The following is a 27,768-nucleotide window of genomic DNA, read 5'->3' on the forward strand; positions in this document are numbered from 1 at the left end:
GTGAGTAGAATCCCACCTTGTTCACTTTGTAGAGGGAGAGATGGCCTGGGATAAAGGTCCTCAGACGCCATGGAGAATGGCTTGACTGCTCTGTGCAGCCCCAGGCCTCATGCTCAGGGGAGCATTCACTGCCGAGGAATGCAGCAAGGTACAGGGCAGAGGGAACAGTCTGTCAGCAGTGGCATAGGAAGGGCTGGGGGCTTTGCTTGGACCCAACAGCAGGGGTCTCCTCTCCCTACGGCTGGGCTAGATACTGCCATTACTCAGCTTCCTAGCCATCAGCCAGAGACCTATGCTGAGCTCTCAATGAGCAGACCAGCTGGCCATTTGGTAACAGGTTGCAACGTGCATATCAGCCCTTGTGTCAAGTTCTGCTTTCTATGAGAAACTCCTCATAAAGCACTCCACTCGGGCCCTTTTCCTTAGATTCTAGGTGGACCCACCATTCCTGATTTCTGCCCCTTAAAGCAGGAGTGGGGGAGGAAAGGAAAGGCCTTGGAGGAAGGAGCCATGGCCAACGCTGCTAATTACACGTCCCTGTGTGGTTAAGGCTTCCCTCATTTGCCAAAGCCTGGAGCTAAAGCTGCTTTCCAGGCAGAGGCTCTCTCTCTCAAAGCTTTCCCAAGAGGGGCAGGCCGTGGGAGGGAAGAGGAAGAGGAAGAGATGGAGGGACTGTTAACGCGGTGTGCAGGAGTGCGGGCTGGGGCTGAAGAAGCAGGTAGCAGCGGCCCCAGGCCAGCCAGTCCGGTGCACAGGAGGACCCCGAGGCATCCGAGGCTGCCTGGACTGCTCTCCTCGCCACCTACACTCTCCACGCTTTCCTTTTGCTTTTCTCTAAACAAAGGTGTCCATTTCAAAGACGGCAAGGGAATGGCTCAGTTGAAGGAGGGAGTCACTCAATAAGGAGAAAACAGAGGGGAGTAGGGCCGTTCGGGCTGGTGCATCCAGGACCAGGGGACAGGGCTGAAATACTGTCCCCCTACCGAAGCCCCAACTCTCTCTAGGGAATCGGGGAGGCGTCTCCTCCAAACAGGACCCCGTCTTCGAGCAGAGGACAGGTCCGCTGAGCGCCGCGGGACAGGGCATGGGGGCGTCACACGGAGCCTCAGCCCGCTTCCATCAAGGCCCCGCCCCCGGCATCCCACTCCGACTCCCGCGGCCCCCCGCAGCTCCCGCCCGCACCCAGCCCCGCTCCCTTCCCCCCGCGCGCGTGCGCCCGGTCCCCGCACACCTCCCCCGCCGCAGCTGCGGGCGCGCGCGCGTGCCCGTCGTCCCAGGCAGGAGCTGGAGACAGCCGGCCGGCTGCGGGCCAGAGAGCGGGCGCCGGGAGCGCCGAGAGCGGGGCCCGGAGAGGCGGGAGAGCGGGCGCGGGCCTGGCCGCGGGCGGGGGCCGCCGCCGCGCCGCCGCCCCCCGCTGTCGGCGGGCCGGACCGCGGCGCCGAGCTCAAAGGCTGGGCTCCCGGGACTGGCGGCCATGGGCGGGAGCCGGAGGCGGCAGCGGCAGCGGCAGCGGCGGACCCCGCAGGCGGGGAGGCGCGCGGCCCACGGCCCCTGACGGCCCTGGCGGCCAGGCGCGCCCCCGCGCCTCCTGGGGGGCCGTAGCCAGGCAACGCCCCGCGCGCCCGCCCATCCCCCGCTGCCCTTTTTTTCCTGGCCGGGCGCGAGGGAGCATGCCCGGGCCTGGCCTTGGCCAGCGAAGAGTTAAGCCGAGGGGCGTGGAGCGGCCCCTCCTTTGGGGGCGTGCCCCCCTCCCCTGCTAGGCGGCTCTCCCGCCGCGCTAGGGTATGGCCCCCGGCCCCGGCCCGGGACCCGAGGTCCCGCGCACGGGCCAGTGAAAGACGTCTCCCCGTTCCCGCCCTCCTCATTCCCTCGCCGGCCAGCACCATGGGATGTAATATGTGCGTGGTCCAGAAACCGGAGGAGCAGTACAAAGTGATGCTTCAGGTAGGGCCTCCGGGCCGCTGGGGCCACGGGCGCAGCCTCGCCTAGGGAAGGAGCAGAGCCCGTGGGGAGTGGGGACGGCCAGGTGGAGGGCAGGCAGGTGTGCGAGGGCAAGAGGGCTCGAAGAGGAAAAGGTAGGGAGCCAGCCTCACCCTCACATTCTGGGGTTGCTGGGTGTTGGCGCTTCGTGGGAAGCAGCCACGGATGGCGGTGGCCGGGTGGGGGTAGGGGTGAGAGGTGCACGGCTTGGACGTCCGGAGCAGGCAGGGACACGAATCCTGCGTCCAGATCTGCCCGGGATGGGAAGTTGGCTTCGGCCCCGGGTGGGGCGCACTACCGTCCCGGGACTCGGAACCGGGAGGCGCGCGGTGTGGCCAGCGCGGGATGGAGATTGCATAGCAACGGGCTCGGTTCCCGGCGCATGCCCTCGGGGTTGGACCCAGATCCAGGGAAGATGGGGGCGCCCGCGTTCGGAGGGGCAGGGGCGCAGAGGTCCCAAGGGGCCGTCGACGTCAGGCTCGCGGCTGGGTGCTCATTCCCGTATCCACTCCCCGGTCTGGTCTAGTAGGAGCTGAGGGCTTTTGGGCCTCTTGGGTGAGTTGGCGCCGCGGGAATCGGCGGTGTCCTGTCCGCGCTCTGCCTGTTGGCATGCTCTCTGGCCTGCTGGGCCTTTGGAGAGATGGACCAGACCGGACGCGAAGTGGCTGCGGGCGACGGGGAGGACACACCAGGCTGCACGCTCGCACCTTGAGCCCAGCCCGTCAGCCCCGAGTGGGGTTTTCTTGCCTGTGCGTGGCGTGACTACGTGAGTGCGTGCCTGTGCCCCGTCTGTGTGTGCGCGGAGGCTCACCAGCCCCGCTTGTGTGTACTTTCTGTGTGCAATCTTCGAGCTGTCTAGAGAAATGTGCCCCGGATGATGCGGACTGAGACCCGCTAGGGCTAAGTGCGAGGAGGTCAAGGTCAGAGGGAGTCGGCACCCAAGAGCAGATTAGGGCGCCTACAGGCGTTTAGTGCCTCTGGCCTCAGCTCCTGGGATAATTGGTCTAGACTTAGGGAGCAAGTGCATGCAGGAGAACTAGGGAGAACCTGTAGGCTCCTAGACAAATAGCCGAGAACCCCTGCAGACAAGGGCAGCGATGCGGTCGGAAGGGATGGCGGGGGTGGGGTGGGGGGGCATAGGAAGGAATCACTGTGTCCCGGGGGTATTGAGGGGACCCCGGGGAGCCCAACATTCCTGCTGCGAACTTACTTGCCCTGACCACCCTAAACCGGAGGCGAGGTGCGGAAGATGGTGGGGGTTGGTGCACAAGTCTTGACCTAGCCAGGTGGCGCTACTGGCCCCCTCTCCTTGGCCCTTGCTTCTCCTGCTCGCTGCCCTCCACCGGCTAACCTCTGCCCATCCTCTCCTCTCCACTGCTGTTTCTCCTCTCTTGCTCTTGCTGCTTGGAAACCTTGCCTGGGCATTGCTATTCTCCTAGTGAGGTAGAGGTCTGGAATGACCAAGGTTGGGACTGAGGGCGGTCTGTGGAATTTATTGGATGTAGGGACTCAGGGTGAAAGGTAGGCTGGGGTGATTGGTTGATGAGGACTCCCGGATCCCGTCTTCATTGCTTCCTTTTCTGGACTCATTCCATCAAATGGCAAGCAATTCCAACCTGGCTGTCTTGACTTTCGTGGAGAAGGTATTGGTGAAGTGCTTTCACCTAAGACTGACCTCCTGGCAGGAGTCTAAAGGGGAGAGCAACTTGAGCTACAGGCTAGGCCTGAAAGGAGCCATGAGTGGGCGGCAACACTGGTGACTCTTTGGGCTTCCCTTGGCAATTCTGGAAGGCCCAGGTCCACTGGGGGCTGCTTTCAGGGAGGTTCCAATGGGGAAGAGGGCGAGATGACCTTGGGTGGGATTGTCCCTACTTGACTTTCTCTTTAAAAAAGAGAGCCTTCCTGCTGGAGGTGTGGCTCAAGCCACAGAGCTTCAGCTTAGCAAGCACAGTGAGAGCCCTCCTCTCACACAAGGGACTTGCCTTCAGCCAGGTGGCTGGCCACAGGAGGGCCACCGAAGGCCAGCTGGCCCCTGGGCTCAGCTCCCTGGGGATCCGGCTCCCTTCAAAGCTCCTACAGAAGTTTGGGCAGAAACCTTCACTTTCTCCATTCCTCCTTGCTACAATTGGAGATGGAATGGTTTAAAAGGAGCTATACTTTAAGATGAAGGAAGAACAAAAGGATTGAATAAAAATATAGGGAGCTCACGCCTGTAATCCTAGCTACTTGGGAGGCAGAGATGAAGAGAATTGTAGTTTGAGGCCAGCCCGGCGAGACCCTATCTCAAAAATAACCAGCACAAAGGACTGGTGAAGTGGCTGAAGTGGTTGAGTGCCTGCCTAACAAGCACGAGGCCTTGAGTTCAAACCCCCAGTACCGCCAAAAGAAAAAAATATAATAATATATATATATGGAAAGTAGTGAGAACTATTAGTTGCTCCTCCTGACTGTGCTTCTTTTTTTTTTTTTTGGCGGTACTGGGGCTTGAACTCAGGGCCTACACCTTGAGCCACTGCAGCCCTTTTTTTGTGATGGATTTTTTTGAGATAGGGTCTCACGAACTATTTGCCTGGACTGTCTTTGAACCGCGATCCTCCTGATGATCTCTGCCTCCTGAGTCTCTAGGATTACAAGTGTGAGCCATCACAGCCCACACTGACTGTGCTTCTGGGAGAAGGATGCCGAGGCGCAGCCAGGAGAGTTTTCACCAGGCTGCAGCCTACTTGTACCCTAGCAGACGAAACTTTTGTCCTGAAAACCCAGGTAGCTTCCAGGACCTCCCAAAATCCTTAAACACACTTGCTCTGCCATATTTAGGGCGTTTCTCCTAGTCTCTTCCAAAGTGATCTCACTCATGCTCACTTTATGGCCTCCGCACCTTGTGAGAATGAAGGACCCCACTGAGAAATGGTACTGGGAATTGAATGCAAGGCTTTGCACAAGCTAGGGTAGGTCTCTACCACTGAGCTACATCCCCAGCCCAGCACTTTCCCTATAATTTCCTCTTACCAGGGCTCCCTGTAGCCTCTTCTAGATTCGTAGAGGTCTGTGCCTCCCAAGGGAAGAACTCACAAATCTCTACCCTAGCTTGGAGTTCCAGATACACAAGCACTTAAAAAATTACAGCTTTGGGGCTGGAGGCATGGCTCAAGGTGTAGGAGGACTGCCTAGCAAGCCCAAAGCCCTGAGTTCAAACCCCAGCACTGCAAAGTAAATAATTAAACAAACAAACAAACAAATAAATAAATAAAAGCAGTTTTATTGATATAAAACTCACATACTATGCATTTGTATTTTTTCAAAGTGGACAAGTCATTCCTTTTATTTTAAAGTATACTTACAAACTTGTGTAACCAGTACCACTATTTTCATTACCTTAAAAAGAAATCCTATACCCTTTAGCAGTCACTGCCCCATTTCTCCCCCAAAACCTCCCTGGCAACCATTAATCTACTTTCTGTCTCTATTGATTTGACTATTCTGGGCATTTCATGTAAATGAAACCACACACACATGACCTTTTGTGTCTGGCTTCTTTCATTCATTTATAGTGTGTTCAAGGTTGGTCCGTGTGTTAAATTCCCTTCTTTTTTTTTTTTTTTTGGCACTACTGGGACTTGAACAGAGGCCCTCATACTTGCTACACAGGTGCTCTACCACTTGAGGCACTCTGCCAGCCCCTGAGTTTCTTTTTATTGTCAAATATTTCATTGTATGAAATACCACATAGTATCCATTTATCAGTTTGTGGGCATCTGGTTATTTGGCTTTTGTGAATAATTCTATTTGTATCAGTGTCCAAGTATCTGAGTCTCTGCTTTCAATTCTTTTGAGACATACCTAAAAATGGAATCGCTGGGTGGTAATTCTTGGACACTGTTACACAGCGTTTGTACCATGTTACATTACCACCAGCACTTGCTGTGGCAACACTTGTTATTTTCTGGTTATGTCTTATACCTGTCTTACTGGGTGTGAAGAGGCGTCCTGTTGTGGCTTCTTCTTTGTTTTTCATGGTGCCTGGGGTGGTGCCTGGGATGGAAGTGCAGACTTGCACATGCAAGGCTAGCACTGGGCCACTGAGCCACACGGCCACATCTCCAGCTACCATTGTGATTTTGGTTGGCATCTTTTCTTTTCTTTTCTTTTTTTATTCTAGTAAAAACTTTTATTTATTTATTTTCATTTTTCTTTTATTATTCATATGTGCATACAAGGCTTGGGTCACTTCTCCCCCCTGCCCCCACCCTTACCACCCACCTCCGCCCCCTCCCTCTCCCCCTCCCCTCAATACCCAGCAGAAACTATTTTGCCCTTATTTCTAATTTTGTTGGAGAGAGAGTATAAGCAATAATAGGAAGGAACAAGGGTTTTTGCTGGTTGAGATAAGGATAGCTACACAGGGCATTGACTCACATTGATTTCCTGTGCGTGGGTGTTACCTTCTAGGTTAATTCTTTTTGATCTCACCTTTTCTCTAGTTCCTGGTCCCCTTTTCCTATTGGCCTCAGTTGCTTTAAGGTATCTGCTTTAGTTTCTCTGCATTAAGGGCAACAAATGCTAGCTAGTTTTTTAGGTGTCTTACCTATCCTCACCCCTCCCTTGTGTGCTCTCGCTTTTATCATGTGCTCATAGTCCAATCCCCTTGTTGTGTTTGCCCTTGATCTAATGTCCACATATGAGGGAGAACATACGATTTTTGGTCTTTTGGGCCAGGCTAACCTCACTCAGAATGATGTTCTCCAATTCCATCCATTTACCAGCGAATGATAACATTTCGTTCTTCTTCATGGCTGCATAGAATTCCATTGTGTATAGATACCACATTTTCTTAATCCGTTCATCAGTGGTGGGGCATCTTGGCTGTTTCCATAACTTGGTTATTGTGAATAGTGGCATCTTTTCTAGTACCACATTGCTCTGATTACTAGAGCCTTGTAGGAATTTTTGAAATTAGGAAATGTGAGTACTTCGAACTTTGTGCTTCTTTTTCAAGATTGTTTTGGTTATATTGGGTCCCTTGGGCTTCCACATGAATTTTGGGACCAGTTTCTCTGTATCTGAAAACAAGTGGGCTGGGATTTTGAGGGAGACTGCATTGAATTTGTGGAGCAATCTGGAGGGCATTGCCTATGAACATAAAGTGTCTTAACATTTACTTGGATCTTTAATTTTTCAATGATGTCTTGCCCTTATTTTGCTAAATTTATTCAAGTATTTTATTTATGGTGTTATTGTAAATGGAATTATTTTCTTTATTTCATTTTGATTTCATTGGCACTATATGGACATACTATTTATATATTTGGTGCTGGGATGGCACCAAATGCCAGGCAAGTGCCCTACTGTTGAGCTACATTCCCAGCCCCCCACAACTGATTTTTATGCACTGATCCTGATTCTGCAATCTTACCTAACTTACTAGTTATAGTAGTTCTTACTGGAGTTCTCAGAATTTTCTATTAACAGATAATGTCATTGAAGAGTAGAAATTGTTTTTCTTTTCCAATCTGGGTACATTTTCTTACCAATTTGCTGTGGCTAGAACCTCCAACACAGTGTTGAATAGAAGTGGTGAACTGGGAATTGTCACAATCCTCCCTGAACAATGAATATATGCTAATAAAAATGAAAAAAAAAAGTGGTGATCTGAGAAGGGAGGAAGTGTCAAGTCTTCCACCTGTAAGTGTGACCTTAGCTGTGGGCTTCTTTTTTTTGTTGTTGTTATTTGAGACAGGGCCTCACTATGTAGCCCAGGCTGACCTCAAACTCTCCATCCTTCTGCCTTAGCCTCCCGGGTGCTAACATGTCTGGCTCATAGAGGCCCTTTACCAGGTTGAGGAAGCTCCCTTCTGTTCCTAGTTTGTTGAGTAATAAAAACACTTGAAGGGGCCGCACCTGTTATCCTAGCTACTCAAGAGGCAGAGATCAGGAGGATTTTGGTTCAAACCCAGCCTGGGCAAATAGTTCACAGGACCCTATCTCAAAAATAACCAACACATTCATGTTCCAGTTAGTAAGAAAAAAAAAAAAAAGAAAATAATCAACACAAAAAGGGGAAAGTGGAATGACTCAAGTAGTAGAGCCACCTGCCTTGCAAGCATGAAGCCCTGAGTTCAAACCCCAGTGCCAACAAGCAACAACAAACAAAAACATTTTGTCAAATGCTTTTTCTGTGGCTATCAAGAGGTTTGCATGGTTTTGTTCCTTTATTCACTGATGAGGTCTGTCCCAGGCCTTTTAATGTGGCATGTCAGAACTTCAAGGCCATTTCTGTTATTACAGTTATGTCCTCCTACCACATGTAACCAAGCAAGACTTGGAAAACACAGCCCCCTCTGAAAAAGGTGTGTGTGTGTGTGTGTGTGTGTGTGTCAGGGGTGGGGTGGTGACTGCAGGTTGAGTTAGAAAAAGCATATGGCTCAGTTACCAAGAGTGGAAAAGTAGGAAGCAGCGCATGCTTGTTATACCCACACACTTCCTCTTCACCATCCTACTCCCTTGTCACATAGCTAATCACTGACCTTGGCTCTGCCTCTTTACCTTTCTCCCGTTAGCACAGTGTTCTAAAACTTGGTATTCCTTCTCTGACTCCATGACATGGTAGCAGCCCTGGCACTGGAGAGGCCAAGTAAAGAAGTGTTTGAACGGAACTGCTGTCCAGTGTACTTCACTTATTCTTTATGGTGACAGAACCTACTGGGGCCTTGGGGAGGCGTGACTCAGGACCATCTGTCCTCTCCTTTCTGTCCACCTCAGGACTGGCCAAAGACACCCCCTCAGCCCTTTTGGTGGTCTGCCAGGCTTTCTTTTCAGTACCTACTTGCTGAACTCCTGCTGTGGCAGCCACCATCCCTGGGGTTGGGGAGCTGGTGGGGGACATGTGGCCCCCTACCCCAGCCCAGCTCAGGGATTTGGGTCTGTTTGTGCACTGCTGCATCCTTCCCAGGGGAGATGAAGTCACTGCGGAGGAGATGGATGGGCACCAAATTCTGACAGTCATTTTCTAGAGAGGGTCACCCTGATTTGTACTATTGTCCCAAGATTTTAAAATGACCCTTCCTTATCTCAGAGTTCTGAGGCCTGGCTCATGCACTGAAATCAAATCCCACAGAAAGCACATCGGTGGTTTCAGAGGGAGCAGAAAGGGCATGCAAATACTTTTGGGGCTGATTGTAATGGCTACTGTCTTGCTGGTGATGGTTTCACAGGTGTATAATGATATATGAAACCTGTCACACTTTTATACTTCAAATATGTGCAGTTATCATATGGCAATTATACCTCAATAAAGCTTCAACTGGCAGAGTGGCTCAAGTGGTAAAGTGCCTGTCTAGCAAGCATGAAGCGTAGAGTTCAAACCCCAGTACCACCACCAAAAAAAAAAAAAGCTTTAAAATCCGCAGCTCAAAAGAAAAACAATGTGTGAGCACTCAGCTCAGTACTGAGACCTGAGGGGGACCTGGGTGGTCTTTATTCTTTCCTTTCTATTTCTGTGCAGTATGGTGACAGGAATGGAGGCAGTCTGGTGTCAAACTGTGGCTCTGCCCTGACCCACAGCTGTGGGACCGGGGACAAGTCACTGAATAGCTCACTCGCTCCGTGCCTCAGTTTCCTCACCAGCTAGACAGAAATGAAAGAGCACTTGTCTAAGGTGATTGGGACAATGTGTCTGCCACCATTACGTACGGACATAGCACCGTTGGTGTGCAGGGAGAAAGCCGTGTACAGTATTATTCCGAGCGTTTCTCCGATGTGAAAGAAGGGAGCTAAAACACAGGGGAAGTCCCCTAAGTTTATGAAGTGTAGCATGTAAGGTGACTTAGGAGAGGGACAGGCACACAGTGGAGGCACGCCTAGTCATTTTACACTGAAGGTCAGGCTGAGAAGTCCCAGGCTTGGAGGCTGGCTCTGAGGATTGCCAAGATTTTTTTGCACTGCATTCTGTCTTCCTCACACCTGCTTAGTTAGAGGCACTTACATTCTGATTACTGCTAGACTTAGCCTTTGATCGGCCAGGTTCCTGGCCCGTGAGGGTGGAACAAACGCCCACGTGGATAACTTCAGGAATTGGTTAGCTTTTTGAGGCACGCTGTATAGGGGCTTCTTCCTTCCTGTCTGCTTCTGAGGCCAGACTACAGGGGAGTGCAGAGGCCAGATGACCTCTGGAGAGGTGTTTGTTGGAGGACATACCTGTAGACCCTGGGCCAGCACCACCCCCTCAGCAGCTTTGGGGAGGGAAGAAGTGAGAGGAGAGGAGAGATGCCCCAGAGCACAGGTCTAGTTTCTGAAAGAAGCTCTGCGTGTAGGAGTCCTGCCTGGCTCCACCACCCTCCACCCTCCACCCTCCACCCCAGGCCCTTGTTAAAGTGTGCATTCTCATTGAGCAGTCCAGGGTGGGGCCTGGGATTCTGCCGGGTGTGTTGATGCTGCTGACTCAAGGAGCTCAGGTTAGGAACTTGAGCTAAATCAGTGGAAGCTCCAAGTGACATCCACATTTCTGGGGAAGTGAGGTGTTTTGCAAATAAGGGGCAAGACCTCACCTCAAACCTATGAAATCAGGACTTCCAGGGGACATTGTCTAAGTGGACATGACCTAGTCTTCTATGCCATGTTCAGTTCCTTTCCCACCAACCACTCCTTTGCCAGCATACAGGCACCCCCTCTCTCCCCCAACACACATACAAAAGGCCTTATAAATGCAACTCCACCATCTTTCTCTGTGCTCCAGCCCTGGGAAGCAAGGAGGGGCATGGTGTGGCTTGGACAGGTGGCCATACACTTTGCTGGGCCCTCAGATGTGAGCATTGTGTTCAGCTGTGTCCCTGCTAGAATTCTTAGAATTTAAGGCATTTTGCAGCTTCAAATGGAATAATTCACTCAGGCAAGGATCAGTCACTGTGTGGTAGAAGTATTAGGTGTGAAAGCTTGAGGGGGAACAGGATAGTCACAAGGTTTCAAGGCCTTACTCAAAATTACTTGTGAACTAGGAAGAGAAAGTGCACCTTATGTTAAGCATGGTGGCACACCCGTCACCCAGCACTTGGGAGGCAGAGACAAGACAACTGAGAGTTCATGGGTGGCCTGGGCTACACAGTGATACACTTTTGAGAAAAAAAAAAAGCAAGAAAGAAAGAAAAGGGAAAGGAAAAAAGTACACCTTAATATGGAGAGCTCTGCAGCCACCACCTTGACCACTCGATTAAACTGATCATTTTCCAACAGTGGGATGTGCTGGGCGGGAGGAGAGAGGACACAGTGTCGCCTGTTTGGTGCTCTTGTAAAAAAAAAAAAAGCTTAATCTGAATGTCATCACTGGGATAGGATCGGGCAAATGCAGATTCTGAGGTCCTGTAATGACTCCTGAAAAGGTCAGTGTCGTGAGGAAAAAGTGTTTAGCCTGCTAGACTAAAGGAGACACGCAATCATAGGAACGTGTGCTCCTTGATTGGATCCTGGATGAAGAATCATTGGAGAGAGTCGGAAGTGACTGACTGGGTCTGTGGTGCATTCCACAGCACGATGTTTGCTTTCAAGGAGAATGGGAGGAATGGCTTCTTGCTTTCAACTGCTTCTGTGCATGTGAAGCTGGGGGGCAGGTGTGTCAGGACGTGTGCTCTGGGGAGAGCTGGGTACAGGAACATGCAGGTGTTTCAACATTCCTGGAGGTTGGCAATTTTCAAAATCCAGATTGCAAGGAGGGCGCCAGTGGCTCATGTCTGTAATCCTATGTCTGTAATCCTAGCTACTTGGGAGGCTGAGAATGGGAGGATCTGGGTTTGAGACCAGCCTGGGCAAGTAGTTCTTCAGACCTTATCTCCAAAAATAACCACAGCAAGCAAGGTGCCGATGGCTCATGCCTGTAATCCTAGCTACTCAGGAGGCAGAGATCTGGAGGATAGCAGTTCAAAGTCAGTCTGGGCAAATAGTTTGCGAGACCTTATCTCGAAAAAAACCCTTCAAAAAAGGCTGGTAGAGTGGCTCAAGTGAGTTCAAGCCCCAGTAACAACAACAAAACAGAGCAAAATGGACTGGAGGTGTGACAAGCAGATAGAGCGCCTGCTTTGCAAAAGTGAAGCCCTGAGTTCAAACCTCAGTCCCACCAAAAAAAAAAAAAATCAGTCTTGGGAAAACATAATGGGGGGCTCTGGGTAGAATACAGCCTGTGCTTCTCAGGGCTTCCTCCCCTCTGATGTTCTGCCCACTTGAAGATCCCAATAACGCCTGCCTGGACTCAGGAAGTTAGTCACATCTGCTTGTAGTAGTAGTCCATTGGACACTACTGACAGCAGCGGCGAAAGCCAGGGTAACTACTGGCTTCTTTTCTCCCCAGCCTCTGTCTTCTGATCTGCAGAGCGCGGTAAGGAGCATCTATCTGCTTGTGACACCAGGGGGCCCAACTGCATTACCAATGGGAGTTTGAAAGGGAGCTTTCCTCAGGCCTTGTAGGATCTTCCAGGGGAGGGCTCTTTTCTTTCCTCTCGGCTTTCCTGTCTCAGCTTCCCAGAGACCCTTGATCAGTAAGAAGGTACCCCGTCCCACAGCGCGCGTCCGCGGGGTGCAGGACCTGCAGCGGAGCCCAGCCCTGGGCAGGGGTGACGCTGGGTCGGCCGGGGCGGCAGTCGCGTCCATGCGTCTGGCCTGGCCGGCAGCTCGTGGTGGACCAGTGCTGCATGGGTCGTGGTCGTGGTCGGCCTCGCGTCGCCGTAGCCGCGCCTGTGTCTCCCCCGCAGCCTCCACTCCGCTGCCACCGCGCGCTCTTTGTCTGAGGCTTCGGGCCCAGAAGGCGGGGCAAGTGCGCCCGGGTCCCCGCCTTCCGCCGCCCTCTGCCCTCTGCGCCACTACGCCCCCAGCCAGGCCTGTCCCCGGGCCGATCGAGGCACCCAACCACTGCGAGGGCCCACCTGGCGCGTGACCCCTCGCGTGACCCCTCGCGCGCTGCCACCTCCCCCTCCCCTTCTCAAGGTCTTGACGCCTACACTCTGGCTGGCTCTCTCTGGCCGTCTTCTCTACCGATCCTCTAGGCATTTAGCCTCCCCTTCTCCCCCAAGTCTCCCGGTAAAACCCAACCCGAATGGAAAAGTATCATCAGTTGCCTGTACTACGTGCGAAAGCTGCCTGAGGCTGGGTTTCCCCGCCTTCCTTCATCCACTAGTCCACGTGTCTCCCCGCCCCCAACAGATGCCGCAATGGTTTTTAGCAAAAGCAGTTTCTAATGTCCTGTCACCTCCACTGCCAGCCTGTCCCTGGGGCTAAGAAGCTACATTTTCTGTAGCCTGGACCACTCCAGTCTGTCCTCCTGGAGCCATCCCCGCCTTCTAGTGAAGTGAGCACTGAGCCACTCCACCCTAGCCTGGGCAGCAGCTTGTCATCATTCGGGTCGCTGTTCAAGTGTCACCTTCCCAGAAAGACTGCTCCTGACCACTTGATCCACATTTTCTGTTTCCTATTCCTGTAATTCAGCACTGAGTCATCTGAAATGCTTCCTGGGTTCTGTCCCCCAAACACCAGCTTCTTCAAGTGTGAGGATCATGTTGGCGTTGCTCACAGCTATACCCCCAGTTCTGCCAGAGTCCAGATGACCTTCAGCTCTGAGAGGACAGAGGCCTGTCACGTGTATGCTCTGTTCTTTCCAGGGGGTCCCAACTGATTGGGGACACTAAGGGTCACTTGTGCACATCATCTCCTGGGCTCTTTGCCATGAGCCGTGTGAAATGCAGTTTGCCCCTGTTCCTTTAACCTTCCAACTATATTCCTTGAGGGGTTGGGGATTTAGCTCAGTGGAAGAGTGCCTGCCTGGCAAGTGCGAGGCCTGGAGTTGGGTCCCCCACACCAGAAAACAAAACAAATAAACAGGCAAAAGTAACCCTCTATTCCTTGAGCTTGGGAGAAGAGGGAGAGGGCTGACCATCTCAAGCCTTCTGCCCTCAGAAAGGAGCATCTGCCTCTCTTTCCTGCAGTTCCTGTCAATCTCTATCTTGTTCTGTCCTCCCTGTCTCCTCTGCTTCCAGACCCAGTCACCACCAGGAATCACCTGTCCTCTGCTCCTGAGGATGTGGGCAGCTCTCAGAGCACGAGATGCCCAGCACCACCCCACTCCAGTCTGGGGCCTCTGACGGCCACTGGGTCATTTATCCCTTGCTTACCCTTTAATATCCTTGATTGTTAGAAAGGCTTCCTATGCCCACCACAACCCCATGCCCTGTCCCTAGCTTCCAGGCTGGCTACGACACCCCCACAGTCCTGGCAACAAGCCCTCCCAGTGCACCCCAGGCCCCATAAATAGGAAGGGGTGTACCAGCACAGGAGCTGGGGGAGTGGTGGCTCTTCCCATGCCCACCTGATGAGCCTTTCAAGGACCTTTCTAGTTACTAACAAAATACTCTCCAGAAAAATGACCATTTTACACTCTGGGGTGAGATTTCTGATTGATGGTGTGCACAGAAAGAGTGATGGGCTGCCTGGGATGAGGGACCCCCAGTGCCATGGTGTACCTCCAGGGAAGGGCCCAAGGTCACAGCTGAGGACTCTGAACTCAGCTGGGCTCATCTTGGCAGCAGATCAGGAAACAAAGCTGAGTGCTGAAGAGTCCCAGGCCAGGACGGTGCCTGAGCTAGCCAGTGGCCATGCTGTCCCTGGAAGTGATTGCTAGGGACTGTGATTTTGATCTTTGTGCTTTCCTGTCTCCTCAGTGTGGTGCTTTGGGCACTTTTACTATTTCAAAACATATGTACGAGGACTGGAGGAGTGACTCAAGTGGTAGAGCACCTGCCTAGCAAGCATGAGGCCCTGAGTTCAAACCCCAATACCACCAAAAAGCAAAGCAAAACAAAACAAAAAAAGCATATGTACTAAATCCATTGTGCTTATACGGGATGAGGGAGCAGTCAGTGGGGACAAACCTCGAGGCTGTCACTTGACTGCAAGCTCATACTGAGGCCAGGGAGATACCACCTCCCCTCAAGTGCTGGAGAAGATGAGTTACTGGGAACTGGGGCAAAGGAATCAAGAGACTTGAGTGCACTTTCAGGTATGTGAAGTGTTGGAAGATACAAAGTGGAGTTCTTCTGGATTGTTCCAAAGGAGGTAGGTTGCACTTGATGAAGGAAAGAGTTTTTAATAATGAGTTTTCTGACAATAGTCTCGGTCCATAAGTCCTACTTTCCCAGTAATGGAAGCAAAGTGGATTCCTTCCAGATTGTTCCAAAGGAGGTACTTATGCACTTAACATTCCTTTTTTTTTTTTTTTAACCTTGTGGTGCTGGGAATGGAACTCAGAGCTTTGCGCATGCTAGGCAAAAACTCTACCATGAGCTACTGCTGCAGCCTGGAAGCATTCTTTTTTCTTTTCTTTTCTTTTCTTTTTTTTTTTTTTTTTTGCGGTACTGGGGTTTGAACTCGGGGCCTACACCTTGAGCCACTCTACCAGCCCTATTTTTGGGAAGGGTGTTTCAAGACAGGGTCTCGTGAACTATTTCCCTGGGGCTGGCTTCAAACCGCGATCCTCCTGATCTCTGCCTCCTGAGTAGCTAGGATTACAGGCGTGAGCCACCGGCGCCCAGTGGAAGTATTCTTTTAATAAGAGTTTTCAGACAATGAGCTTACTCTTCCGATTCCCGCCCCCTTACCCAGGGAAATTGTGGTATTCCTTCTGGATCCAAAGTAGCCAGGCCCCTGCCCTCAGGTGCCCCTGGCCTGGTAAGAGACTCCACGAGGCTCTGTTCTGGCATATGTGGTTTGGTTCTTTCCATGTCTGTCCTGAGCACTTTGACCATCTTCTGGCCCTCGCAGGTCATAAAACTTAGTGTGGCATGAATAGATGTGGCTAGGTCATTGGATGACTTATTTTGCAGGCAGCTTCCAGAGCCCAATGGAAGTCAAAGCACTGTGGCTATTCAGATATGCCCACATGTCAAGTCTACCCAGTTGTTATTTGTGCCACACAACAAAACTTTTCTCCCTGGAGCAAAGGTCTCTGGCACCCCTCCCAACACAGATAGCAAAGACTGAACTCTGGCTTTCTGGACTTGATTCTGCCTGCAGATAAGTATAGGGTGTCATGAGTGCATTTGGTGTGGGCCACATTGCCTCTGCTCTCTTCTTTGAAAAAGGTGTTCAAGGCAGATTTTTTTTTTTCTGATGGTACTGGGGTTTGAACTCAGGGCTTCATGCTGACTAGGCAGGTGCTCTTAACACTTGAGCCATACCTCCAGCCCTTTTTGCTCTAGTCGTTTTTATAGTGAAAGTGATAGTAAAGTTTATTAGGAAGGAAATACACTTTCAGTAGACTGAAGTGGATCATCTCTAGAGTGAGAAAGAGAATGATCTGCTCTGGTTATTTTTGACATAGGGTCTTGGTTTTAGACTAGGCCAGCATGCATGGACCATGATCCTCTATTTTATGCTGTAGCTGGGATGACATGCTTGCACTGCTATGTCACAGCTTTTTTTCCTGTTGAGATGGGGTCTAGAAACCTTTTTTTTTTTTAACCCAGTCTGGCCTGGAACTCTATTCTCTCAGTCACAGCTTGGGATGATGATAGGCGTGTACCTCTGCGCCCAACTATTGGTTGAGAAGATGGGGGTCTTTTGAATTTTCTGCCTGAGCTGGCCTTAAACCACCATCCTTCCCAAGTAGCTAGGATTGCAGGCGTGAGCCACTGGCCCCCCCCGGCTTTAAGACAGATTTGACCCCCCCCACCCCCACCCCTTGTGCACGGCTCCTGACCTTCCTCAGTGCGGTGGTTCTGATGCAGGTGATCTTTTGTTCGTGCCACTAAGAAGCATGTGTACTTCCCTGACTGCACCATACACCTCTGCCGACATGTTTTGCCCATCCTACCATTGACTGACCTTTCATCTGTGGCAGTTCGGTTGCTGTGACCATGGAACACACATCCTCATAGTTGTGTAGCATCAGCTGTCCCAAGGGTCCCAAAGGGCAGCATCTCATCTCGCTGCAGCATTGTAGTACTTGCTGTTGGGCTGCCTTTGAATGCCTCTGGCTATCCTTTGCTCATGATTCTTTCTGTTGAATTGTTTTGTTTGTGTTTTGTAGGAATTCCTCATTCTGGATAACTGTTATCAGTTCTATGCGTTGTGGCACTCTTCTCTGAGCCTGTGATTATGGTATCTTACCCGGAAGTCTTGCATCTTTTCCACTAGTGTTTCCCCAGTGTTCCTTTTGGTGTTTCTTCTCCATCCCAACACAATAAACATGCTGCCCGCTGTCTCTAAGACAGGTAGTTTGTCCCCCTCCATTTACATCCCTGATTCATTTGAATTTACTTGGTGGGGCTGGCACCAGGTGACAACAAGGGAGGTGTGAATGCAGAGTGGGTCCTGAGTGTGGTCATTGGGCAAGCTGAGCCCCAGCTTGTGTACACAGGTGGCTCGTGGAGCTAAAGGGGAGTCTGGCAGAAGCAAGCCTGGGTTTGGGCCTTTTAGTGTGTGTGGTGACTGGGATAGCATGTTAGGCGAGCGCTCTACCATTGAGCTACACCCCCAGCCCTGGATGCCTTTTAGAGACTGGGGTGGCCCAGTAGGCAGTCTAAAGTCAGAGGCATTTCACTGCATGGCTTCATGACAGCTGGGGGTGAGGCAGGGCAGGGCTCCATGCAGGATGAGAAGAGCTTCTGTCACCAGAGGACCTGGCCCCATGTTGCTTTGCTGAGTGCCCCATATTTTTCCATCTTTTTTTTTTTTTTGTGGTAATGGTGTTCGAACTCAGGGCCTCACACCATTTCAGTCACACCACCAGCCCTTTTCTGCTCTAGTTATGTTCTCAGATGGGGTCTCGCATTTTTGCCCCAGCTGGTTCAGACCACAGCCCTCCTACCTATGCATCTCATGTAGCTGCCCATCTTATTTTGTTGAGATGCAGTCTTGCTAACTTTTTTGGCCAGGGCTGGCCTCAAACTATCATCCTTCCAATCTCGCCTCTTGAGTAGCTAGGATTACAGGCCTAAGCCACTCTTCCCTGTTGGTAGCCCTCACTCTCCTAGAGGGGCTTGTTTCTTCCTTATCATAGCTTGTCTTTGCCCCACCCACTTTTAAGACCCACCATGACCTGAAGAGGAAGAGTGGCAGGAGGCTGGAGGGGCCTGTGGCCTCCTTCTTAGATCTGTCTGTGCTCAGGCCTAGGGGAGCGTGCCCTGTAGTTACAGGCAATATGACGGCCCCTGATGCTAAGGCTGTATGTGCCCAGCCCCCATCAGCCCGCCCTGAGTGCTTGTCCCCACACCTGGGCCTGGTTTCCATAGTAACATTGCTGGCTGGGTAACATTCCTGGGAGAAAGGCACTTCTGCATTCTGTGTCACCTGAGTATGGAGTTTCAGGGAGAGACTTCCCTCTTGAAACCTAGAGGAAGCCCAAAGCTCTTCTGCCTCCTTGTTGTTTCCACTTAGTGGCAGTGGTGAGCTGGCAAATGTTCTGAAACAAAGCTAAGTCCCTGAGTTGGAGCAGTGGCCAATTTCCGTGGTGTAAGCGGTGCAGTACAGCCATGTCACTGAGCATGGAATTAACAGATATGGACCTGCACACCATCCTCAAGCATTTACTTCCAGATGGACTGGATGGAACAGTGATAATGTCTGTCTTTAACAACCGCCTCCAACCCCCTGCTGCTGAGGTTTTGAGGCCACTTCTAACATACCTGACTAAGGCTTTCCTGACACACCTCAGCTGGTGGTCCTGCACATAGCCTCTTCTCCAGCCTGCTTGTTTAATTGCAGCCTCTCCAGTTCTGTCTCAGTTGATTTTCTTTCTTTTCTTTCTTTCTCTCTCTCTCTCTCCCTCCCTCCCTTCCTTCTTTCTTTTTTTGCGGTACTGGGGCTTGAACTCAGGGCCTTCACCTTGAGTCTCACAAACTCTTTGCCCAGGGCTGGCTTCGAACCACGATTCTCCTGATCTCTGCCTCCTGAGTAGCTAGGATTACAGGTGTGAGCCACCGGCACCCAAGGACCTGTTTCTTTTATAGTCAGACAAATTGAAGTTTTTAAAAAGTCTCTTCTCAGAGCATGAAAATTTGGGGGAGAAGAGAGCTGTAGAAAACAAGTACATTATCTACAAAGACGTAATGAATGAGCAGACAGGTTATTGTTTGGGTTACATGGGCTCAGAGAATTGTTAAAGCCAGGAGGTCCCTAGGACCCCTCTGTGAGAAACCAGGGAGGGAGTGCTGCTGTGCGGAGACATGACAGAGGGGCCTTGAAAACTCGCAGCTGTTGGGACCACTTGGCAAAGCAGAGGACTTTCATTTGCCATAGCCCCATGTAGTCCCAGCCCAGCGTGGGGTCCTTCTCCCTCTCCACTCTGCCTTGTCCCTAGGCAAACCAGTCTCCTCACCTCTTTTCTTCATCCATCTCTCCCTGCCTTTGCATCTGCTCCAGGAGCCTGCCCATCTCCCTCCTGGGGACTGGCCCTGTGCCGGTGAAGTGCCCCAGTGTTGACTACTAGTTGTGGCCTTGCAGGGCCCAGGACCACCTTTTGAATGAGCCTCTGCAAGGGTCCCTAGCTGCTACCTCCAAAGAGTGCTTCCTAATTTCCCTCCTTGGCCCTTTGACACATGCTCTGAATTCTGGTGGCATTTGTTTGTTCTGTCCCATCTCTACTTGTTGCTCACCCAAAGAGGACCTAAAGGGCACAGTGAGGGCACACTAGCTACCTGGGAGGCTGAGATGGGGAGGATCGTTATTCGAGGCCACCCCAGGCAAATAGTTCATGAGACCACCCCCCATCTCCAAAATAACCAGAGCAAAATGGACTGGGAGGGTGACTCAATCAATAGAGCACCTGCTTTGCAAGCACAAAGCCCTGAGTTCCAACCCCAGTCCCACCACAAAAAACAAAACAAAACAAAACAAAAAACAAAAAACCCACAGTGAACTGTTCCAGGGCTCAGTGCATGCTGGGTGCTGTAGAAACTATGGCTGGGCTGGGGCCAAGGGTGCCTTCCTTTCTTCCTTTCCCACCCTGAGTCTCCGCCTGCGTCTGCCAGGAAAGCCTTCACCCTCCACTGCCCATCACCCTGTTCTTCATGCCAGACTGTTCTTAGTTCTGCTTCCGCCTTGGGCCCTGACTTGCAGTGGCCTCCTCTTCCCCTGCTCCTCATTCTGGTACCGTGCAGCCTTTTTCTGATTCAGTTCCTTCACCTGGCTGAGCATCGGTTTTCTCATCTGTAGAATGGAGGCAATAATATCTCCCTTAAGGTTGTTAGGGGTTAGGGTTTGGTGAGGACTCCCATCACGGGCCCTGCCTGGAACATGGCACATAGCAAGCGTCCAAGAAACCATGGTGTTTTTATGAGATCTGCTTCTTTACACCTCTTATAGGACCTTACAATCCCAGGAGACTTCTTGTGTGTCAGGGCCTTCTCTCTTCAGCAAGCTAGTGGTCACCATGAGGACACAGAACAAGTCCTTCTTTCTTGGCTCGTCACTGCCACTGCCCTGCTCTAGTGAGAAGGCATTTGTGGATAGATACGGCCTATCCTCCTGCCTTGGGGTGGATAAATGCAACAGAGGCAGTTCCTGAGGTTGGCTAGTGTGGTTGTCATTAGGCTAGCTCTGGCCTCAGTGCTGCCAGAAGAAGCAGGTCCCAGCGGGAGGGAGGACAGGAGAGTTGTGACTGGCTCCTGTTGAAAGAGGAGCTGAAGATGTTCAGTTCAGACCCAGTGCACAAAACCCCAGGTCACCCTGGCAATCGCCAGGGAGCACTCTGGGAATGAGGGCACCAAGGGCAAGCAGATTCCCTAGTTGACAGATCTGGGTGCTGGCTGGAAGCTCGGGTCCTGCTGGCCTTCACCTCGCCTCCAGAGGGGAGGAGCCAGCCTTTGAGGGAGCTCACAGAGGCATGTCTCTGCTGCAGGTGAACGGGAAGGAGCTCTCCAAGCTGTCTCAGGAGCAAACCCTGGAGGCCCTGCGCGCCTCCAAGGAGCCCCTGGTGATCCAGGTGCTGAGGCGCAGCCCCCGCCTGCGGGGGGACAGCTCCTGCCATGACCTTCAGCTGGTGGACAGTGGCACTCAGACCGACATCACCTTCGAGCATATCATGGCGCTGGGCAAGCTGCGCCCGCCCACTCCACCCATGGGCCTCCTGGAGCCGTACGTCCTCTCTGAGCTGTGAGTTGCCCTCAGGAGGGCCCTGGGCCCTGCCTCCAGAGAGGACATGCCACTTGGGGCAGATGTCCCCACGCCACCAAGAGGCGCCATTGATGCAGCTCTAGCCATGGCAGGGAGACCCGACTCAGCCTGCCTCTGTCTGGCAGGAAGCAGGCTTCTTGGCCTCCAAAACTGGCATTGGCACCCGAGGGCTCACAAACCTCCAGTCCTGTAGCCCCGGGCTCAGCACCAGCCGGTGAAAGGGCCCAGGGGAGGCCGACGTGCCTAGGACCTTGCTGCTCCTCCATCCTCTCTCCTTCTATGCCGCCCCATCGTCTCTGCCTCCTCCAAGCATCACTCCTTGAGTCTTCTCGCATCCCTTGTCTGTCCCATTCCTCCACCTGCTCTGAATTTCCTCCATCTCTTCGGCTTCTTTCTTTGGCCCGCTCAGAAGAAGGGCTTTTCATCCAGGCCTGGTGGCCCATGACCATGTGAGCGCTGACCCATTCTGCTCTTGGCCCCGGCTGCAGGGAGATAGCCCTGGGGTCCCTCCTCTGCAGAGAGGTAGGCCACAGGGCCGTGAGCAGCAATCTTAGCTTTGGGACTAAAGGGAGCCCCTGGAGGCAGAGGAGAGCCTGTCTGTCCTGCAGAAGGCCTCTGGGGCCTGGGTAACTCCTGGGGGTGCTGCATGAGTGGGACAGTGCTGGGGGTGGGGGGCTTTGGAGAAATCAGTCCCTGATGTAGGAGATAGGGTGGGGAGAAATAGGCACACTGGGTCCTCAGGGTGGATTCCTACACACTCTCACCTGAGGACCATCCCCAGTCCTTCCATGGATACTCAGAAGAGGGCTCTGGAGGAGGCAGCTGGGCCACCTACTCTCTAAAGCATACTGGGACTGGCCAGCCTGGAGCTGGGGCTAGGGCACCACAGAAGCAAATGGCCGGCCTGACCCCCACCTTCTCCTGGGCAGCCCCCCCATCAGCCATGAGTATTATGACCCGGCGGAGTTCATGGAGGGCGGCCCGCAGGAGGCAGACCGTATGGACGAACTGGAGTATGAGGTGAGCCTGGAGGCCAGGCCAGGGCCTGCAGCCAGCCTTAGGAGCTAGCGCAGGCCTTGCTTTCTGCAACCCTGCTCAGGTCTGGTTCCTGCTGCCCCCAGGTGGCCAGGCCTCATGGCCCTTCCCAGTGCACACCTGGCTGAGTCAGGGAGGGAGTGGGTGAGGTGGTACGGTCCGTCTATGTTGGTGAGTCCACGTCCCACGCATGTCTGTGTCCTGTGTGTCCTGTACATCCTGTGCGTCTTGGGCATTTCCTGGTAGGGGGAGACTGCTGAACACTTGCGCCATTTGGGATGGTAAGAAAAGGCAGGCCTCAAAGCCAGGGGCTGGACACTCAGTTCAGGTGACTGGACGGGAAGGTGAGGAGCTGCTGGGGCAAAGGGCCAGGCCCAGGCAGCTGCCAGTTGCAGGCTTCTTTGCTCACGTGGCCTGGGCCTTTCTGCCTCTGCTTCCTCCCATACCCTTGTGGCAGGAGGTGGAGTTGTATAAAAGCAGCCACCGAGACAAGCTGGGCCTGATGGTGTGCTACCGCACAGATGACGAGGAGGACCTGGGCATCTACGTCGGAGAGGTATGCAAGCAGGTGCTGAGGCACACTCTGGTACAGGAAGTCAGGAAGGGCCTAGAAGCTGTCCTAGCCCAGTCTTGTGGCCTCTTCACATGGCCCGTCCGGGGCGTGGGGCTGCCCAGAGGCCTCAACTGTCCCCTGGGTGTTGACATAGGTTGCTGGGTGGCGGTGGCTCATGGATTCAGTGTGTCTAGTGAGGTAGTCCTCTGCAGAAGAGTTTGCTCCTTCCTGTGCCCAGCACTTGACAAGGGTCACCTTCCCCTCTCCCTCCATTGGCAGTATCCTAATAAAGCTACCCCTCCAAATGGGGAGGGTCCCACTTCCTACCTGCCACAGGGCTGATATTTTCTCTTCTTTCTTTTCTTTTTTTTCTGCAGTACTGGGGTTTGAACTCAGGGCCTACACCTTGAGCCACTCCACCAGCTCTTTTTTGAGATGGGTGTTTTTGAGACAGGGTCTCACGAACTATTTGCCCTGCTGGCTTTGAACTGTGATCCTCATGATCTCTGCCTCCTGAGTAGTTAGGATTACAGGCGTGAGCCCCCAGCTCCATGCAATGAATTTTTTTTTTTTTTTTTTTTTTTTGGTGATACTGGGGTTTGAACTCAGGGCCTCATGTTTGCAAGGCAGGTGCTCTTACACTTGAGCCACTTCACCAGCTCTGATATTTGCTTTATGAGGAAGGCTCTAGCCACCTGTCTTTGCCTAGCTTGTAGAAAAAAAGAATAGGCCCCTCCGTGTCGCAAAAGAGTGTAGGAGTGCCAGGGGTGAGGGTCAGGGCGCCAGAGTGCTGGGTAGGGACTGGGGCGCTTCTGCTCAGCATATGTTCTCCCAAGTGAGGGAGGTGAAGGTCTGGGGGCTCTCTGACTCTGCCCCTGCTTCCTGGAGCTTGGAAGCCACTGCTGAGCTGAGGTGGGAGTGAGAGAGGGCCTTCAGTTTGCTTTGGGGGCTCCTGAGATAAGGCTGCCCCTTCCCGTGGACAAGGACACTGTAGGTGCCACGACCCCATGTGTCCTGCAGGTAAATCCCAACAGCATCGCAGCCAAAGATGGCCGGATCCGTGAAGGAGATCGCATCATTCAGGTGAGCACTTGCAGTGAACAGCAGCAGTCGCCGCTCCCCTCTCCACAGCCCATTCCTAGTGCTCTCCCACTAAACCTAGCCCGATGCCGGGCAACTTGCCACGCCTGAAACCCAGGCAGAATCTCGTCTCCCCTCTGCTTAATTGCCCCCAGCGGCTCCCATGTGCTCATGGGATTGGCTGGCAGCTCCCCAGTCTCTTTTCCCTCTGTTGCCACTTCATCCTCTCCCCAAAACACACGTGTGCTCTGGCACAGGCCAGGGTATCTTGTCTTTGGCATCTTCTGCTTATTTACGCCCTCCCAAAGTTGAAGAGCCTGTCCTAGTCCAGCCAGGGTCCCCCCACAAGACCAGCCCTGGCATTCTTGTTGATTGTCTCCTGGCCTGCTACAGATTAACGGCGTGGATGTCCAGAACCGAGAAGAGGCAGTGGCCATCCTGAGCCAGGAGGAGAATACCAACATCTCCCTGCTGGTGGCCCGGCCCGAGAGCCAGGTGTGTGTGAACATCAGGCCTTTTCTTTTTGGTGGGACTGGGGTTTGAACTCAGGGGCTAAACATTGAGCCACTTCACCAGCCCTTTTTTGTGAAGGGTTTTTTCGAGATAGGGTCTCACGAACTATTAGCCCGGGCTGGCTCTGAACTGCGATCCTCCTGGATCTCTGCCTCCTGAGTAGCTAGGACGTGAGCCACAAGCGCCCGGTTAGGCCTTCGGTCTTGGAAGCTGCAGATTGGTAACAGGTGCACAGACATGCCAACAACCTGAGGTTGAGGCTGGGAGAGCAGGGCTTCCCCTTCTAGCCTCTGATGGCTGAGTGGACAGGGACTACCCACCTCAGGTTGATTTCACCGAGAGGATGGGTTCTCAAAAGACTGGAAGGGCATCTGGGGTCCTTGAGGTGGTGGGGATAACGCAAGTCTGTCTCTGCAGCTGGCGAAGAGGTGGAAGGACAGTGACCGGGATGACTTCCTGGATGATTTTGGCTCTGAGAATGAGGGGGACCTTCGTACTAGGAAGCTGAAGTCACCCCCTGCCCAGCAGGTAAGGAGCTTAAGGAAGGGCTGCTAGTGGGGAAGACAAAGGGGAGGGAAGAAGGAGGAAGGGGCTGGAGTGTTGCTGGGATTCCCAGCCTGGGCCAGGAGAGGACGCCAGCCTTGAAACCCTGCTAGGCCTCTTGCAGCCTCCCCGTCTGTGGAACCCTAACTGAGTGTGCTTGTCTTTTCTGCCCCAGCCTGGGAATGAAGAGGAGAAGGGTGCTCCTGATGGGGGCCCAGGGCTGAGCAATAGCCAGGAGCTGGACAGCGGAGTGGGCCGGACTGACGAGAGTACTCGCAATGAAGAAAGCTCCGAACATGACCTGCTGGGGGATGAGCCCCCGAGCACCACCAACACCCCCGGAAGCCTGCGTAAATTTGGCCTGCAAGGGGATGCCCTGCAGAGCCGGGACTTCCACTTCAGCATGGACTCCCTGCTGGCCGAGGGGGCGGGGCTGGGAGGAGGTGATGTGCCAGGCCTCACCGATGAGGAGTATGAGCGCTACCGGGAGCTGCTGGAGATCAAGTGCCATCTGGAGAATGGCAACCAGCTGGGCATCCTCTTCTCCCGGGCCTCCAGTGGCAACAGCGCCCTGGACGTCAACCGCAATGAGAGCCTGGGCCATGAGATGGCCATGCTGGAGGAGGAGCTTCGGCACCTGGAGTTCAAGTGCCGCAACATCCTGCGGGCCCAGAAGATGCAGCAGCTGCGGGAGCGCTGCATGAAGGCCTGGCTGCTGGAGGAGGAGAGTCTCTATGACCTGGCGGCCAGTGAGCCCAAGAAGCACGAGCTGTCTGACATCTCTGAGCTGCCCGAGAAGTCAGACAAGGACAGTACCAGCGCCTATAACACAGGGGAGAGCTGCCGCAGCACTCCACTGCTGGCAGAGCCCCTGCCCGAGAGTCCCCTGAAGCGAGCCACTGCTGGCAACTCCAACTTGAACCGGACCCCTCCTGGCCCCCCTGTTGCCACCCACCCCAAGGTGGCCCCTACACCTGGGAGCCCTGCCAAGTTCCGATCCCTCTCCCGGGATCCCGAGGTGGGCCGGAGACAGCACGCAGAGGAGCGTGTCCGCCGCAGTCCGAAGACTGGGGTGACCCTGGAGCGTGTGGGCCCTGAAGGCAGCCCTTACCTCTCGAGGCGCCACCGTGGCCAGGGCCAGGAGGGCGAGCACTACCACAGCTGTGTGCAGCTGGCCCCGACACGGGCCCTGGAAGAGCTGGGCCATGGCTCCTTGAGTTTGGCTGGTGGCCCTCGGGTGGGTGGGGTGGTGGCCGCAGCCGCCGAAGCACCCCGCATGGAGTGGAAGGTGAAGGTGCGCAGTGACGGCACACGCTACGTGGCCAAGCGGCCAGTGCGCGATCGGCTGCTGAAGGCCCGGGCCTTGAAGATCCGGGAAGAGCGCAGCGGCATGACCACTGATGACGACGCCGTGAGCGAGATGAAGATGGGCCGCTACTGGAGCAAGGAGGAGCGGAAGCAGCACCTGATCCGCGCGCGGGAGCAGCGGAAGCGACGGGAGTTTATGATGCAGAGCCGCCTGGAGTGTTTGAGGGAGCAGCAGAATGGCGATAGCAAGCCCGAGCTCAACATCATTGCCCTGAGCCACCGCAAGACCATGAAGAAGCGAAACAAGAAGATACTAGACAACTGGATCACCATCCAGGAGATGCTGGCCCACGGTGCACGCTCAGCTGATGGCAAGAGGGTCTACAACCCTCTGCTCTCAGTCACCACCGTCTGAGCTGGGGGGGTAGGAGTCTGGCCCAGGCCCATAGAGCCTCTCAGGCCGGCCCTCACCCTCCCTTAGAATCTAGTGTGTGTGTCTGCGTGTGTGCTTGCACACTGCAGGCGCACGCTCCTACCTGTCTTTGTGTGTGCACAGGACTTTGTTAACAGAGAAGCCCCGAGAAGAGACACTTGTTTTCCATCGTCCTTCTCTCCAAGAGACCACGTCGACAGCTGGCATTGAGGGAACAGCTATAGTGGACAGCCCTGTGTGTGTGTGTGGGAGCAGCCTCTTGACGTGTGTACTTGGAGACAGGGAAGTGGGTGCAGAGAGGGGAGGTGGACTAGCCTAAGCACAAGAGAACGTCCAGCTCCACTGCTGAGCGCAGCCTCTCCCTGCCCCTGGGAGTTGCAGTTACTTGTAGACAAAGGCAACCCTGATTTTGTGGTTTTTCTCCCTTTCTGTGCTTGCCAATAGTTGTTTTTCTGTTTTGTGGACCTGCTGTGGGGGCTGACGCTCCTTCAAGCAGCCTGAAAAAGGTGGACCCCACCGAGGGTTGGCGAGGGTTGGCTGGGAAGGAGGCGGGGGAAGGTAGAGAGGGAGGGTTGGGGCGGGAGGGAAGGGGGGATGGTGGGAGGAATGGGAAGCAGCTATCCTGGTGGGCCTCTACTGTGAGGGGTGGGGATGGGGAACGACTGCCTTGGCTTTCAAGGCTACCTCCCTCCCCAGTGACTGAAGGAAAGTGAGACCGCAGGGATCAAGGGGGCAGTGACCATCCCAAATGAATTCACTGAGCCTGGCTCTGTGCTTGACATGATCTGGAGCAGGGCCACTTTTCTGAGTGGCTTGGGGAGGAAGCTTAGATATTGAGGGGTTAGGAAACCAATCCCCAGGAGCAACAGTGGAAGACCTCAGGCTGTCTTGCCTGAAGAGGACTTGGTGGTGATTTTGAGAGCTGGACCTAGTGGCAGGCAGGTGAGCTGACCGAGAGGGAGATCCCCCCCAACTTCTTCATCCTGGTGTTGCAGTTTGCAAATATGTTGCCTGTGTGGTGCCCCTCAGGTTTGGAGAAGCCCAGACTGGAGGGAAACAGGCTGCCCCTGCCCCCCACCTGCATCTCAAGAATAAAGCAAGCTGCCTTTTTACTTGGTTGAATTGTGGTCTCCTTGTGTTCATTCTCATAATGTTTGTGCTGGGAGAAGAGATCTCAGTT

The 27,768-nt window shown here is 53.5% G+C and overlaps 1 protein-coding gene across 3 annotated transcripts; it reads left to right on the forward strand.

Moving 5' to 3' along the window:
* Positions 1–1,558: 1,558 nt before the first annotated feature.
* Positions 1,559–27,136, forward strand: Pdzd4 (PDZ domain containing 4). Of its 3 annotated transcripts, none has more exons than XM_020181756.2 (8): positions 1,559–1,944; positions 20,849–21,102; positions 22,053–22,143; positions 22,616–22,714; positions 23,732–23,794; positions 24,185–24,286; positions 24,722–24,832; positions 25,023–27,136. In XM_020181756.2, the coding sequence occupies exons 1-8, from the start codon at positions 1,885–1,887 to the stop codon at positions 26,568–26,570; spliced, it is 2,328 nt and encodes a 775-aa protein (XP_020037345.1). In that variant the 5' UTR covers positions 1,559–1,884; the 3' UTR covers positions 26,571–27,136. The 3 variants fall into 3 exon arrangements, with proteins under 3 accessions (XP_020037345.1, XP_020037346.1, XP_020037347.1); XM_020181757.2 differs by having other exon boundaries at positions 1,560–1,944; positions 20,849–21,084; XM_020181758.2 differs by lacking the exons at positions 20,849–21,102; positions 22,053–22,143 and having other exon boundaries at positions 1,562–1,944.
* Positions 27,137–27,768: the final 632 nt, after the last annotated feature.

The sequence above is a fragment of the Castor canadensis genome, chromosome X (genome assembly GCF_047511655.1).
Source record: "Castor canadensis chromosome X, mCasCan1.hap1v2, whole genome shotgun sequence".
NCBI lineage: Eukaryota > Metazoa > Chordata > Mammalia > Rodentia > Castoridae > Castor > Castor canadensis.

What these genes read in the sequence shown, in the direction of transcription:
- Pdzd4 (XM_020181756.2), top strand. Translation starts at nt 1,885, where the DNA reads ATGGGATGTAATATGTGCGTGGTCCAGAAACCGGAGGAGCAGTACAAA. An exon ending in AAGGAGATCGCATCATTCAG is followed by an intron (nt 23,795 to 24,184) that starts GTGAGCACTTGC and finishes GGCCTGCTACAG; the next exon opens with ATTAACGGCGTGGATGTCCA. An exon ending in AGTCACCCCCTGCCCAGCAG is followed by an intron (nt 24,833 to 25,022) that starts GTAAGGAGCTTA and finishes TTTCTGCCCCAG; the next exon opens with CCTGGGAATGAAGAGGAGAA.